This window comes from Oncorhynchus mykiss, chromosome 10 (genome assembly GCF_057628025.1).
Source record: "Oncorhynchus mykiss isolate SJ-2025 chromosome 10, ASM5762802v1, whole genome shotgun sequence".
In the NCBI taxonomy this organism is placed as follows: Eukaryota; Metazoa; Chordata; class Actinopteri; order Salmoniformes; family Salmonidae; genus Oncorhynchus; species Oncorhynchus mykiss.
Window position 1 is genome coordinate 36,508,173 of NC_143031.1, and position 15,866 is coordinate 36,524,038.

The 15,866-nt window shown below is 44.5% G+C and overlaps 1 protein-coding gene across 8 annotated transcripts in view; it reads right to left on the reverse strand.

The window, feature by feature from the left end:
- Nucleotides 1-15,866, reverse strand: part of LOC110533773 (unconventional myosin-Ic) — a 44,544-nt gene that overhangs the window by 16,770 nt on the left and 11,908 nt on the right. For 5 of the 8 annotated variants that reach the window (XM_036990181.2, XM_036990179.2, XM_090186516.1 and 2 more), the window contains one exon: nucleotides 135-293. In XM_036990181.2, coding sequence (XP_036846076.1) covers nucleotides 135-260 — 126 coding nt within the window. In that variant the 5' untranslated portion in view covers nucleotides 261-293. Of the gene's footprint in view, nucleotides 1-134; nucleotides 294-1,877; nucleotides 2,004-11,472; nucleotides 11,601-11,883; nucleotides 12,791-15,866 lie in introns of those variants that run through there. The other 3 variants (XM_036990180.2, XM_090186520.1, XM_036990182.2) reach the window with 3 other exon arrangements.

The window sequence follows — 15,866 nt, forward strand, 5'->3', positions numbered from 1 at the left end:
CTACAAGTTTGCATTCCTGCTGTGCAGGAAAATTCTCAGCAACAAAAGAGTAATCCAATTGAGATCCTACATCTGTATGCAGAGTCATTTTTATGATAAGATTTCCATATAGCCTATATGATATGATTCTTTACATAGATGAGTTTCTCTCCAAAGCGTCGACGCAGGTTCTCAATGAAGGCCGCCTCGCTAGTGTAGTTCTCCAACAGCACAAAGTCCTGCACCCCCACCCTGTCCCGGGCTGTCAGAGTACTCTCCATAACTCTATGAACTCTGCCCTCACCTCCCACCTCCTATAGAGAGAGAGAAAGAGAGAGAGAGAGAGAGAGAAAGGGAGGGGGATAGAAGGGGGAGACATCATTGCCTGCCACTCTTTCCCAGATACATACAATCCCAAATAATATAATAATAATAATAATAATAATAATAATAAAAAATGCAATTTAGCAGACGCTTTATCCAAATTGAAACCCACCACTATGCACTTCAACTAGACCTGACATTTTTTTATTTTTACCATCTAAACCGCTGTGAAATATATTTTCAATAACCAAGAATATTATATTTTCAGCTGTTTGAAGCTGGTGTACAAAACCAAAAGTAAAAGACGCAAAAACGAGACTTAAGCATGGGAAGCATAGAAATAAAGCACATAGAACAGATCTACCGCTTCTTAGACTTGCGTCCAATGAGAATGGCATATCTCTAACTCACATTTCTATGTGAATTTTGTCAGATTTGGTGACATATTGCAGCTTTAACCCAGAAGTCAGCAGAACCAATGTGTCGGAGAAACCACCGTCCGACTGACGATAGAGGTCAGCTTGCAGGCGCACGGCCTGCCACAAGGAGTTATTAGAGATAGATAAGCCATGAAAAGCCCTGCCGGCTAAACCCTCCCCTAACCCGGATGGTGCTGGCCAATTGTGCACCGCCTTTTGGGGCTCCCGGTCATGGAGGGTAGGGCAGAGGGTCGAGTTGGGATTGGGCGTATACTGACAACACCACAGCACTGCAAATAAACACCTCCACAAGAAGCTTGTCAGGAACAACCATATCAACCAGAGGAAAGCACACACAGGACGTTCAGACATGCAGAACATAAATCAAACAATGAAGCCATTTCAATAATCTTTAATATAAACAGTGTCTCTAAGCTCCTCTATTGTGTGATTGTGAGATAGCGTATTGGGATGTATAAACAGTAAATACTGCTTTAGCGCCAGTCAGGTTCTGACCAATGCTGCTAAAAAGATGTAAACCCTGGTATTCTTTTTTTTTTTTTTTTTTTGAATTTTACCCCTTTTTTTCTCCCCAATTTCGTAGTATCCAATTGTGTAGTAGCTACTATCTTGTCTCATCGCTACAACTCCCGTACGGGCTCGGGAGAGACGAAGGTTGAAAGTCATGCGTCCTCCGATACACAACCAACCAAGCCGCTGCTTCTTTAACACAGCGCACATCCAACCCGGAAGCCAGCCGCACCAATGCGCCGGAGGAAACACCGTGCACCTGGCCACCTTGGCTAGCGTACACTGCGCCCAGCCCGCCACAGGAGTCGCTGGTGCGCGATGAGACAAGGACACTACCGACCAAGCCCTCCCTAACCCGGGCGACGCTAGGCCAATTGTGCGTCGCCCCACGGACCTCCCGGTCGCGGCCGGTTACGACAGAGCCTGGGCGCGAACCCAGGACTCTGATGGCACAGCTGGCGCTGCAGTACAGCGCCCTTAACCACTGCGCCACCCAGGAGGCCCCCAAACCCTGGTATTCTGATGACAAACGGAGCACAACACAGGGAAATAATACCCAGAGAAGTTCACCGACATGTTAATCTGAAAATATCAGAAGAGAACAGACACAAAAAATATACCTACCGTGAATTGGTGTGTGCATTATCCAGTTACGACTATTATCCACCAGTACAGAACAGAAATGTCTAGGTTACATCCTGCATTCCAGCACCGTTCCACTACAACCAATCACCTCTAGTCTGTTTGATCACTCACTGTATCAGGTGTAATCATTTGAAGTGCGTAAGCAAGCCCCCTAACACACACACACACACACACACACACACACACACACACACACACACACACACACACACAAAGGCACACTGGGAGAGGAACAATGGGGCCAGGGGCTTTGGGAACACACAGTCCTCTCAGGGGTGTCGTTAGGGGTTGGTTAATGTCACTAACTGGTCGTTATCTCTGAACGCTTAATGGTGGAAAATCCTTGAAACAACACAAGGACAACAGTGGAGTGAAGCCAAGAACTATGAGCAGGGGAAAGCCAGGAGACACTTCCACTCCGCACTCCTACCCAGCCCCCCTCTACCTCAGAGTATTGTTCTTGCAGGTGGCCTTCCTGCAGAAAGTAAAACACACAGAGGAATCCCCTCACGCACACGCACACACACACACACACGTATACACGTATACTACTTCCGGCGCCGACAGAGATGGCCGCCTCGCTTCGCGTTCCTAGGAAACTATGCAGTTTTTTGTTTTTTTACGTGTTATTTCTTACATTAGTACCCCAGGTCATCTTAGGTTTCATTACATACAGTCGAAAAGAACTACTGAATATAAGATCAGCATCAACTCACCATCAGTACGACCAAGAATATGTTTTTCGCGACGCGGATCCTGTGTTCTGCCTTACAAACAGGACAACGGAGTGGATCCTATGCAGCGACCCAAAAAAACGACTCCGAAAGAGAGGGAAACGAGGCGGTCTTCTGGTCAGACTCCGGAGACGGGCACAGCGCGCACCACTCCCTAGCATTCTTCTTGCCAATGTCCAGTCTCTTGACAACAAGGTTGATGAAATCCGAGCAAGGGTAGCATTCCAGAGGGACATCAGAGACTGTAACGTCCTTTGCTTCACTGAAACATGGCTCACTGGAGAGACGCTATCCGAAGCGGTGCAGCCAACGGGTTTCTCCACACATCGCACTGACAGAAACAAACATCTTTCTGGGAAGAAGAGGGGCGGGGGCGTATGCCTCATGGCCAACGTGACATGGTGTGATGAAAGAAACATACAGGAACTCAAATCCTTCTGTTCACCTGATTTAGAATTCCTCACAATCAAATGTAGACCGCATTATCTACCAAGAGAATTCTCTTCGATTATAATCACAGCCGTATATATCCCCCCCCAAGCAGACACATCGATGGCTCTGAACTAACTTTATTTAACTCTTTGCAAACTGGAAACAATTTATCCGGAGGCTGCATTCATTGTAGCTGGGGATTTTAACAAGGCTAATCTGAAAACAAGACTCCCCAAATTTTATCAGCATATCGATTGCGCAACCAGGGGAGGAAAGACCTTGGATCATTGTTACTCTAACTTCCGCGACGCATATAAGGCCCTGCCCCGCCCCCCTTTCGGAAAAGCTGACCACGACTCCATTTTGTTGATCCCTGCCTACAGACAGAAACTAAAACAAGAGGCTCCCATGCTGAGGTCTGTCCAACGCTGGTCCGACCAAGCTGACTCCACACTCCAAGACTGCTTCCATCACGTGGACTGGGAGATGTTTCGTATTGCGTCAGATAACAACATTGACGAATACGCTGATTCGGTGTGCGAGTTCATTAGAACTTGCGTTGAAGATGTCGTTCCCATAGCAACGATTAAAACATTCCCTAACCAGAAACCGTGGATTGATGGCAGCATTCGTGTGAAACTGAAAGCGCGAACCACTGCTTTTAATCAGGGCAAGGTGTCTGGTAACATGACCGAATACAAACAGTGCAGCTATTCCCTCCGCAAGGCTATCAAACAAGCTAAGCGCCAGTACAGAGACAAAGTAGAATCTCAATTCAACGGCTCAGACACAAGAGGCATGTGGCAGGGTCTACAGTCAATCACGGACTACAGGAAGAAATCCAGCCCAGTCACGGACCAGGATGTCTTGCTCCCAGGCAGACTAAATAACTTTTTTGCCCGCTTTGAGGACAATACAGTGCCACTGACACGGCCTGCAACGAAAACATGCGGTCTCTCCTTCACTGCAGCCGAGGTGAGTAAGACATTTAAACGTGTTAACCCTCGCAAGGCTGCAGGCCCAGACGGCATCCCCAGCCGCGCCCTCAGAGCATGCGCAGACCAGCTGGCCGGTGTGTTTACGGACATATTCAATCAATCCCTATACCAGTCTGCTGTTCCCACATGCTTCAAGAGGGCCACCATTGTTCCTGTTCCCAAGAAAGCTAAGGTAACTGAGCTAAACGACTACCGCCCCGTAGCACTCACATCCGTCATCATGAAGTGCTTTCAGAGACTAGTCAAGGACCATATCACCTCCACCCTACCTGAGACCCTAGACCCACTCCAATTTGCTTACCGCCCAAATAGGTCCACAGATGATGCAATCTCAACCACACTGCACACTGCCCTAACCCATCTGGACAAGAGGAATACCTATGTAAGAATGCTGTTCATCGACTACAGCTCGGCATTCAACACCATAGTACCCTCCAAGCTCGTCATCAAGCTCGAGACCCTGGGTCTCGACCCCGCCCTGTGCAACTGGGTACTGGACTTCCTGACGGGCCGCCCCCAGGTGGTGAGGGTAGGCAACAACATCTCCTCCCCGCTGATCCTCAACACTGGGGCCCCACAAGGGTGCGTTCTGAGCCCTCTCCTGTACTCCCTGTTCACCCACGACTGCGTGGCCACGCACGCCTCCAACTCAATCATCAAGTTTGCGGACGACACAACAGTGGTAGGCTTGATTACCAACAACGATGAGACGGCCTACAGGGAGGAGGTGAGGGCCCTCGGAGTGTGGTGTCAGGAAAATAACCTCACACTCAACGTCAACAAAACTAAGGAGATGATTGTGGACTTCAGGAAACAGTAGAGGGAACACCCCCCTATCCACATCGATGGAACAGTAGTGGAGAGGGTAGCAAGTTTTAAGTTCCTCGGCATACACACCACAGACAAACTGAATTGGTCCACTCACACAGACAGCATCGTGAAGAAGGCGCAGCAGCGCCTCTTCAACCTCAGGAGGCTGAAGAAATTCGGCTTGTCACCAAAAGCACTCACAAACTTCTACAGATGCACAATCGAGAGCATCCTGGCGGGCTGTATCACCGCCTGGTATGGCAACTGCACCGCCCTCAACCGTAAGGCTCTCCAGAGGGTAGTGAGGTCTGCACAACGCATCACCGGGGGCAAACTACCTGCCCTCCAGGACACCTACACCACCCGATGTCACAGGAAGGCCATAAAGATCATCAAGGACATCAACCACCCGAGCCACTGCCTGTTCACCCCGCTATCATCCAGAAGGCGAGGTCAGTACAGGTGCATCAAAGCTGGGACCGAGAGACTGAAAAACAGCTTCTATCTCAAGGCCATCAGACTGTTAAACAGCCACCACTAACACTGACACTGACTCAACTCCAGCCACTTTAATAATGGGAATTGATGGGAAATGACGTAAATATATCACTAGCCACTTTAAACAATGCTACCTTATATAAATGTTACTTACCCTACATTATTCATCTCATATGCATACGTATATACTGTACTCTATATCATCGACGGTATCCTTATGTAATACATGTATCACTAGCCACTTTATACTATACTATGCCACTTTGTTTACATACTCATCTCATTTGTACATACTGTACTCGATACCATCTACTGTATCTTGCCTATGCTGCTCTGTACCATCACTCATTCATATATCCTTATGTACATATTCTTTATCCCCTTACACTGTGTACAAGACAGTAGTTTTGGAATTGTTAGTTAGATTACTTGTTATTACTGCATTGTCGGAACTAGAAGCACAAGCATTTCGCTACACTCGCACTAACATCTGCTAACCATGTGTATGTGACAAATAAAATTTGATTTGATTTGATTTGATTTGATTTGTATAGTGATTTTCCTGAAGGTATTTTAGAGTCAGGCTTAGGGTTAGATCTCCACTGAATGTGTCTTTTGTGTGTTTGGCTGTTTGTGTGTTTCTCTAAAATGCTGCCTCATCCTCTACGGGATCGGTGTCCCCCCCACGGGACGGTTAAGCTAATTTAGGCGAATGTGATTAGCATGAGGTTTGAAGTAACAAGAACATTTCTGAGGACATAGAAATATCTGAAATGGGCAGAAAGCTTCCATTTTTGTTAAATCTAACTACATTGTCCAATTTACAGTAGCTATTACAGTGAAATAATACCATGCTATTGTTTGAGGAGAGTGCACAGCTATGAACTCGAAAATGTATTAATAAACCAATTAGACACATTTAGGCAGTCTTGATAGAACATTTTGAACAGAAATGCAATGGTTCATTGAATCAGTCTAAAACTTTGCACATACAATGCTGCCATCTAGTGGCCAAAATCTAAATTGAGGCTAACCTGGAATAGTTACGTTACGTTCTCTTGCATTTCAAAGATGATGGGACAAAAAAATGATATTTTACCAGATCTAAATGTGTTATATTCTCCTACATTAATTTCACATTTCCACAAACTTCAAAGTGTTCCCTTTCAAATGGCATCAATAATATGCATATCCTTGCTTCCGGTCCTGAGCTACAGGCAGTTAGAGTTGGGTACGTCATTTTAGGCGAAAACTGAAAAAAAGGGTCCGATCCTTAAGAGGTTGGATTGTGAGTGGACTCTCAAGTAGTGTAGGCCTAGTTACTGTGGCCCCGTGAACAGGGTCCTGTGGCCCTTAGAAGAGATGAGTGTTCTATATAATACAGTGGGGCAAAAAAGTATTTAGTCAGCCACCAATTGTGCAAGTTCTCCCACTTAAAAAGATGAGAGAGGCCTGTAATTGTCATCATAGGTACACTTCAACTACGACAGACAAAATTAGAAAAAAAATCCAGAAAATCATATTGTAGGATTTTTATGAATTTATTTGCAAATTATGGTGGAAAATAAGTATTTGGTCACCTACAAACAAGCAAGATTTCTGGCTCTCACAGACGTGTAACTTCTTCTTTAAGAGGCTCCTCTGTCCTCCACTCGTTACCTGTATTAATGGCACCTGTTTGAACTTGTTATTAGTATAAAAGACACCTGTCAACAACCTCAAACAGTCACACTCAAAACTCCACTATGGCCAAGACCAAAGAGCTGTCAAAGGACACCAGAAACAAAATTGTAGACCTGCACCAGGCTGGGAAGACTGAATCTGCAATAGGTAAGCAGCTTGGTTTGAAGAAATCAACTGTGGGAGCAATTATTAGGAAATGGAAGACATACAAGACCACTGATAATCTCCCTCGATCTGGGGCTCCACGCAAGATCTCACCCCGTGGGGTCAAAATTATCACAAGAACGGTGAGCAAAAATCCCAGAACCACACGGGGGGACCCAGTGAATGACCTGCAGAGAGCTGGGACCAAAGTAACAAAGCCTACCACCAGTAACACACTACGCCGCCAGGGACTCAAATCCTGCAGTGCCCTGCTTAAGCCAGTACATGTCCAGGCCCGTCTGATGTTTGCTAGAGAGCATTTGGATGATCCAGAAGAAGATTGGGAGAATGTCATATGGTCAGATGAAACATGGTCAGATGAAACCAAAATATAACTTTTTGGTAAAAACTCAACTCGTCATGTTTGGAGGACAAAGAATGCTGAGTTGCATCCAACCTACTGTGAAGCATGGGGGTGGAATCATCATGCTTTGGGGCTGTTTTTCTGCAAAGGGACCAGGACGACTGATCCGTGTAAAGGAAAGAATGAATGGGGCCATGTATCGTGAGATTTTGAGTGAAAACCTCCTTCCATCAGCAAGGGCATGAAGATGAAACGTGGCTGCGTCTTTCAGCATGACAATGATCCCAAACACACCGCCCGGGCAACGAAGGAGTGGCTTCGTAAGAAGCATTTCAAGGTCCTGGAGTGGCCTAGCCAGTCTCCAGATCTCAACCCCATAGAAAATCTTTGGAGGGAGTTGAAAGTCCGTGTTGCCCAGCAACAGCCCCAAAACATCACTGCTCTAGAGGAGATCTGCATGGAGGAATGGGCCAAAATACCAGCAACAGTGTGTGAAAACCTTGTGAAGACTTACAGAAAACGTTTGACCTCTGTCATTGCCAACAAAGGGTATATAACAAAGTATTGAGATAAACTTTTGTTATTGACCAAATACTTATTTTCCACCATAATTTGCAAATAAATTCATTAAAAATCCTACAACGTGATTTTCAGGATTTTCTTTCTCTCATTTTGTCTGTCATAGTTGAAGTGTACCTATGATAAAAATTACAGGTCTCTCATCTTTTTAAGTGGGAGAACTTGCACAATTGGTGGCTAACTAAATACTTTTTTTGCCCCACTGTATAAGAAAATCACAAGACTCTGTGTAGAGTATCCATCGGCCCTGTGGGTAATGAAGTTTGATGGACCTGTGAGGATGTAGAGTTGAAGTCGGAAGTTTACATACACTTAGGTTGGAGTCATTAAAACTCGTTTTTTAACGACTCCACAGATTTCTTGTTAACAAACTATAGTTTTGTTAAGTAATTTTTCCAACAATTGTTTACAGAGAGATTATTTAACTTATAATTCACTGTATCACAATTCCAGTGGGTCAGAAGTGTACATACACTATGTCGACTGTGCCTTTAAACAGTTGGAAAATTCCCGAAAATGACGTCATGGCTTTAGAAGCGTCTGTTAGGCTAATTGACATCATTTCAGTCAATTGGAGGTGTACTTGTGGATGTATTTCAAGGCCTACCTTCAAACTCAGTGCCTCTTTGCTTGACATCATGGGAAAATCAAAAGAAATCAGCCAAGACCTCAGAAAAAAGATTGTAGACCTCCACAAGTCTGGTTCATCCTTGGGAGCAATTTCCAAATGCCTGAAGGTAACACGTTCATCTGTACAAACAATAATACGCAAGTATAAACACCATGGGCCTATGCAGCCGTCATACCGCTCAGGAAGGAGAAGCATTCTGTCTCCTAGAGATGAACGTACTTTGTTGCAAAAAGTGCAAATCATTCCCAGAACAGCAGCAAAGGACCTTGTGAAGATACTGGAGGAAACAGGTATAAAAGTATCTATATCCACAGTAAAACAAGTCCTATATCGACATAACCTGAAAGGCTGCTCAGCAAGGAAGAAGCCACTGCTCCAAAACCACCATAAAAAAGCCAGACTACGGTTTGCAACTGAACATGGGGACAAAGATCGTACTTTTTGGAGAAACATCCTCTGGTCTGATGAAACAAAAATTGTTTGGCCATAATGACCACCGTTATGTTTGGAGGAAAAAGGGGGAGGCTTGCAAGCCGAAGAACACCACCCCAACCTTGAAGCACGGGGGTGGAAGCATCATATTGTGGGGGAGCTTTGCTGCAGGAGGGACTGGTGCACTTCACAAAATAGATGGCCACATGAGGAAGGAAAATTATGTGGATATATTGAAGCAATATCTCAAGACATCAGTCAGGAAGTTAAAGCTTCCTTCCATTCACAAATGGGTCTTCCAAATGGACAATGACCCCAAGCACACTTCCAAACTTGTGGCAAAATGGCTTAAGGACAACAAAGTCAGGGTATTGAAGTGGCCATCACAAAGCCCTGACCTCAATCCCATAGAATATTTGTGGGCAGAACTGAAAAAGCATGTGCGGGCAAGGAGGCATACAAACCTGACTCAGTTACACCAGCTTTGTCAGGAGGAAATGGGCCAAAATTCACCCAACTTATTGTGGGAAGCTTGTGGAAGGCTACCCGAAACGTTTGACCCAAGTTAAACAATTTGAAGGCAATGCCACCAAATACTAATTGAGTGTATGTAAACTTCTGACCCACTGGGAATGTGATGAAAGAAATAAAAGCGTAAATAAATAATTCTCTACTATTATTCTGACATAAAGTGGTGATTCTAACTGACCTACGAAATGAAATTTTTACTAGGATTAAATGTCAGGAATTGTGAAAAACTGAGTTTAAATGTATTTTGCTAAGGTGTAAGTAAACTTCTGACTTCAACTTTAGGTGTTGTAGTCGTTGGTGTTGTAGTTTTGTGTGTTGCAATCCTATGGAGCAGTGAGGGCTGTGAAAGGAGTCGTCTTGAAAAGCAGTGAGGATTGTGGAAGTTGTAGTCCAATAGAGTGGTGAGGGCTGTTGTTGCTGCAATACTGTACTATGGAGGGTGCGTTTGTATAACTGATGAATTTACGAACGCTCAACACCCATTGAATATGGCCGGTATCATTAAACGTTGGCAAAAAAGCGTAATTAAAGTGTTTCCAGCAGCACAGTTAGTCACAAACCCTCTGGCAAATAAAATGGACAAAGTGGGTTGTTCTGTCATTTATGTCTGGAAGTAGCTAGCCAGTTAGCTAACTTTAGCCAGTTAACTTGGGTGCTTGACTGCCGCTGTGAGGTCAGAACGCTCGGATCAACCCTACTCCTTGGCCAGAGCTTCCAGTGTGCGCTCTGAACGCTCAGAATGCGAAACAGTCTGAATTTATGAACGCACAATCTGACAACGCTCTGAATTTACGAATGCCCAGAGCACACTCTTAGGGCGCTCTGGCACTCCAGCGAGAATTTACGAACGCACCCTTAGTAGTGAGGGATGTGAGTGTTTTAGTCTTATGGAGTAGAGAGTCTTGTGGGTGTTGTAGTCCTATTTTAATTTGATTTATTAGTATCCACATTAGCCGACGCCAACAGTGACAGCTAGTCTTACTGGGGTCCAACACATACATTACAGAGAAAATACTTTACAATTGACATACATTTAAAAACATTAACATGTAGTGTGTGTGTGTGCATCTATCAGTTACACATACTGTACATGTCAGTACATACACACAACAACTAGGTGAGGGTTGAGGGTAATGTAGTCCTATGGAGCCAAGAGGGTTGTGAGTGGTGCATCTATGAGAGGCAGCAGGGAGGCTTCAGCAGGACTTGGCTCTGGGCCCCTTAAGGCAGGGGTGCTGGGCTGATTCCCCTCAGTCTCTTCCTTATAAGGCGCCCCTCTGCTCCGTCCCCAGACATACCTACTATGGGTGGACACACACCAGCTCCACAGCTGTCGCTCCAGCATGGATGTGCTAGCACTGGACAGAGTGGAAAAATACCAGCCACCAGCTACAGTATATCCCAGGAGAGCCTAGTGCCAGTCCCAGGCAATGTAATGACTCATAGTAATGGTGGGAGAACTATAGTCCAAATGTTTGTTTTACAATCCTTGTGGGGACCCAAAAAATGATTCCCATTCAAAATCCTATTTTCCCTAACCCTAAACCTAACTCTTCTTGAACTGCACTGTTGGTTAAGGGCTTGTAAGTAAGCACTTCACGGTAAAGTCTACACTTGTTGTATTCGGCGCATGTGACAAATAAAGTTTGTTTTGATCTCTAGCATTAACCCTTAAGCCTATTTAATGGTTTTATTTTATTTAACTAGGCAAGTCAGTTAAGAACAAATTCTTATTTACAATGACGGCCTACACCGACCAAACCCGGATGACACTGGGCCTATAGTGGGCCGCCCTATGGGACTCCCAATCGCGTCCGATTGTGATACAGCCTGGACTCAAACCAGGGTGTATGTAGTGATGCCTGCACTGAGATGCAGTGCCTTAGACCGCTGCGCCACTCGGGAGCCCCAACCTAACCCTTATTCTAAACTTAACCCTAAAATAGCCTTTTTCCTTGTGGGGACTGATGAAATGTCCCCACTTTTTTGCTTGTGGGGACTGACGAAATGTCCGCCACACACACACACACACACACACACACACACACACACACACACACACACACACAAACACACACAAACACACACAAACACACACACACCTATGACATGTTATGAGCAGCATGTAGAGAAGGGATAAGGATCTTACCCTGCCTCGGTACCTCATCCTGGCCTAGCTTAGTGTTGTTGATCTCCCTCTCTGGTCTTCTCTGGCGTCAGTGGTCCTCCCTCCACATCAGGAAGACTCCCTAGGTGCTCTAGTTGCTCATCTACCTCCCTCTGTCCATGTGCAATAGATCCAGGTTACGGTTACTCTCTCCTTCACACACACTACATGCTGTCTCTGTTTCTGTCAGTCTGTTTCTCTCTTCCAAACACACATACACACCCTCACACTACGCTCTCCCGCTGTTCTCTCTGTCCGTTGTGCCACCCTATGAGGACAAAGCACACAGCGTCAAACCTAAATAAATACCAGCAGTTCAACTTGTTTACAACTTCAGCCCTGTAGTCCCATTGACAGGTCAAGTAAACATCCTCTCCTCCATTCGTCCGCAAGTCCTTAAATCACCACTGCGAAACACAGGCTGTAACTCCACTAACACGTCACACACTTGGACTGGAGCACCTTCCAAAAAAAGAGAGAGAGAGAAAAAGACGAGGGAAAGTATGCTGGCTGAGCCGGGCCAAAGAAAAGAGAGTTCAAAAGGTTTGGAAAAATCTGCTAACAGCCCATGGGACGTTAAGAAACATGTAACCGTTCTGAAACTCTATAAAAAATGATACAAACAAAAATCACATGACGTGGCCCGAGTGCATTCTATCCCTCCCTCCTTCTTCTCTTCTCTTACAAGCTGAAACAGATTCATAGGCGATAATAGCGATAGAACTGTCACACCAACAAGATGAATTTCATACCTAACCCTCTCATTGGCTCTCTTCCCGTCCATGGAAAAAAAACTGTGCAAACACAAGATGTATCACTCTCTTACAACAACACCAGCGCAGAAATGTCTCATTACTTAGGCTTACGCAACTACTCTGCCACTCTATCTATATATATATGAAATATGTTTGTAGGGTACTGGTATATGTTCACACGTTTTGTGAGTGTGTTAGTGATATATCCACAAACCCCTATGTACAGTATACACATAGTGGAGCAGCAGTGCACTTATTTGACAGTCTCTTTCACGCTACAGTGACCTCACCCCCTAACTTCAGTTTGAGGATGGTTAGTACTATTCTGGATCCTTGGGACGTCCTTAACCTAAACCCTAACCCCTACCCTTATCCTAACCTTAATCATAACCCTTACTTAACCATAACCTTAACTATTTTAAATGTCAACTTCAATGGGGTGATGTCAGATCCCGGATAGCAGGGACCATTTGAGGACAGCGCCCCCCTACTGCTGCCTCCATATCTGTTATGATTTTCAGTTACTAATACTATCATTTAAAAACCCAACACTAGAGCCCAACCGATATGTTTTTTTGGGTCCAATACTGATTCCGATTTTTTGGCGAGCAAAACTTACCAATATATCTTCTGATAACAAAGTGTCCTTTTCCCACACTGTTCTCATAAATTGTAGTGATGGGGGAAAAACTTGTCAGTATTTTTCATTCATAGCTTGTTCTCCATCTTTTACATTTACATTTTAGTCATTAGTCATTAAGCAGAAACTCTTATCCAGAGCGACTTACAGTTAGTGCATTCATTTTAAGATCACAGTCATAGTAAGTACATTTAAAAAAAAAAAAAGTAGCTATCAGAGCTAGCTAATAAGAGGGAAAATAATCAAGTGTGAGTGTTAATATACAAAAGGCTTTATTTGTATTGCTGCTGCAGATGGACAAGAGAGAGCCATGAGAAAACTAGTTTCGATTAGCCATGGGAATAAAACCGCTGAAAACAAATTGGCTCCCTGTTTAAAAAGAAGATGGAGAACAAGCTATGAAGGAGAAATACTGGAGTTTTGGGGCAGGTACAGCAAACTAGCACAAAAATAATATTGCAATATTTTCAAAACGATATGATACAATACGATATATCGTCAAACATAATATCCCGATATGTAACTGTATCGATTTTTCCCCCATCACAATACATATACTGTAGAATCATGAGAATTGCAATACATACCGCATTAGCACCTAAGTATCACGATAATATCGTATCGCGAGGACCCTGGCAATTCCCAGCCCTAATAAATTGCCATCCAAAAGAGCTATTGTCCAAGAAATATGCTTCAAATGATGATTCCTTACATTGTGATAATGACATCATTAGAAAAGTGTTTGGATAAGCATGTGATTACCTTATTCATCCTATTTATTGAATATTGGTTATCGGTGGAATTATTGTCCGATACGATATATCGGTAAAAGACCTATATCAGCAGTGAACGGATATAGCCTAATCGGTCGGGCTCTACCCAACACCCCCCAACTTCCCTCTCTCTCTACCCAACACCCCCCAACTTCCCTCTCTCTCTACCCAACACCCTCCAACTTCCCTCTCTCTCTACCCAACACACCCCAACTTCCCTCTCTCTCTCTTGCCAACATCATCAGATATCCAGCCTTGTGGAATTTGAATAATGTATTCCAGATGGAGCCTCTCTCTCTCTCTGTTCCCCTCTGAACAGAGTCACTTAAGGGTGGTGTGCAGAATTGTGAGAGATATCTCTCCACCCCATCCTAAGGGACCCACAGTGCATGATATCTCTCCACCCCTTTTTCACGCGATAACAATAAACAACAATGCTTTTAAACACTATTTAACATAACAGACTAGTGCCTAAATAACTTCATGATCTTTATGTTCAGTCCTTCTCCTAGTAGCATAGTCCGCCAACCGCCTGACTGTAACTCGTGAAATGACAGATAATTAATTACATGACCAACTCAAAAACAGCCACATTGTGCATGATACTGTAGCCTCTATATCCAACAAATACACATGTTGATAAAAGCCACATGAAACAGCATTGATAGGCTTTAGGCCTATAGTATGTTACACTACAACAGCAGGACATGCTCTTTCCCCTCATTGTGTTTTTATTGCCGTCTACCACCACTGGCATGCTGAACCATGGAGGAATGATAATGATAATTTGGGGCGGGGAAGACTGAGCAAGGCCAGAGGGGATTATCCCACTGGATGCCATTCTCTCTCAGACACACACACACACACACACACACACACACACACACACACACACACACACTTTATACATCAAATATTAATAGGAAGACCAGACGGACGTCAGTGCTACATCAGTGACACAAACACAAGTACACACACACACAATGCATGTGTGGTGAGTGGTGACAGCGTAAAAGAGGTAGACTAATGAGTATCAGGTATAATCCCTGGCATAGAGCAGTAAGATCATCTTTATCTCTACATGCCAACTCTTGCTAGACATCTTTCCCTTTCTCTCAGCCTTTATTCTGCCACTCCTACTCCCCTTCACCCAGTTTGTTAATGTATTATACAGCATTTACGCGTAAACAGTGTTCTGTGAGAGAAGTGCTTTGTCCAGAAAAAAGGTTATAGGTGCATTAGAAAGGAGGTCATTGTGAGGTTGTGTAAACAGCAAAAAATATAATTTTGCTACTATGTCTGTGGCTCTGTCTAGTATATGAGTATACAGTATCACACACCTTCTACTGCTCGCTGTCCATCTGTGTTGGATTCCTACAGCCCCCATCTGCTCCCTCTCCCTTTAATCCCCCTCTTTACCTCCACTCAGCCTAAGGCACCATCTCCCTGACAAAACAATAGAGCTGTTCCTCTGACGCCTCACCCACTCCCTACAAAAGCCTATTTCCTGGAGTGTCATTCACTCCCCCTGTCCATGGGATTGTCCTCCAGAGACACTCAGTGCAACACTTGCTATGTGTGCCTCCATCTGACTTATGTAGAGATTTAGCTTAAACCACGCAAACTCATATGGAGGTGAGTGACTACAGGCATTGTCAGGTTGAGGTTTCAGGAAACTACCATGGTTTGCCTTAAAACAGGAAGTGGCAGAGAGGGGAGGAGGAAGTGAGCACTGGTGCATAGACAGAAACTCCAGAGTGGCGCAGTGGTCTAAGGAAATGCATCTCAGTGCAAAAG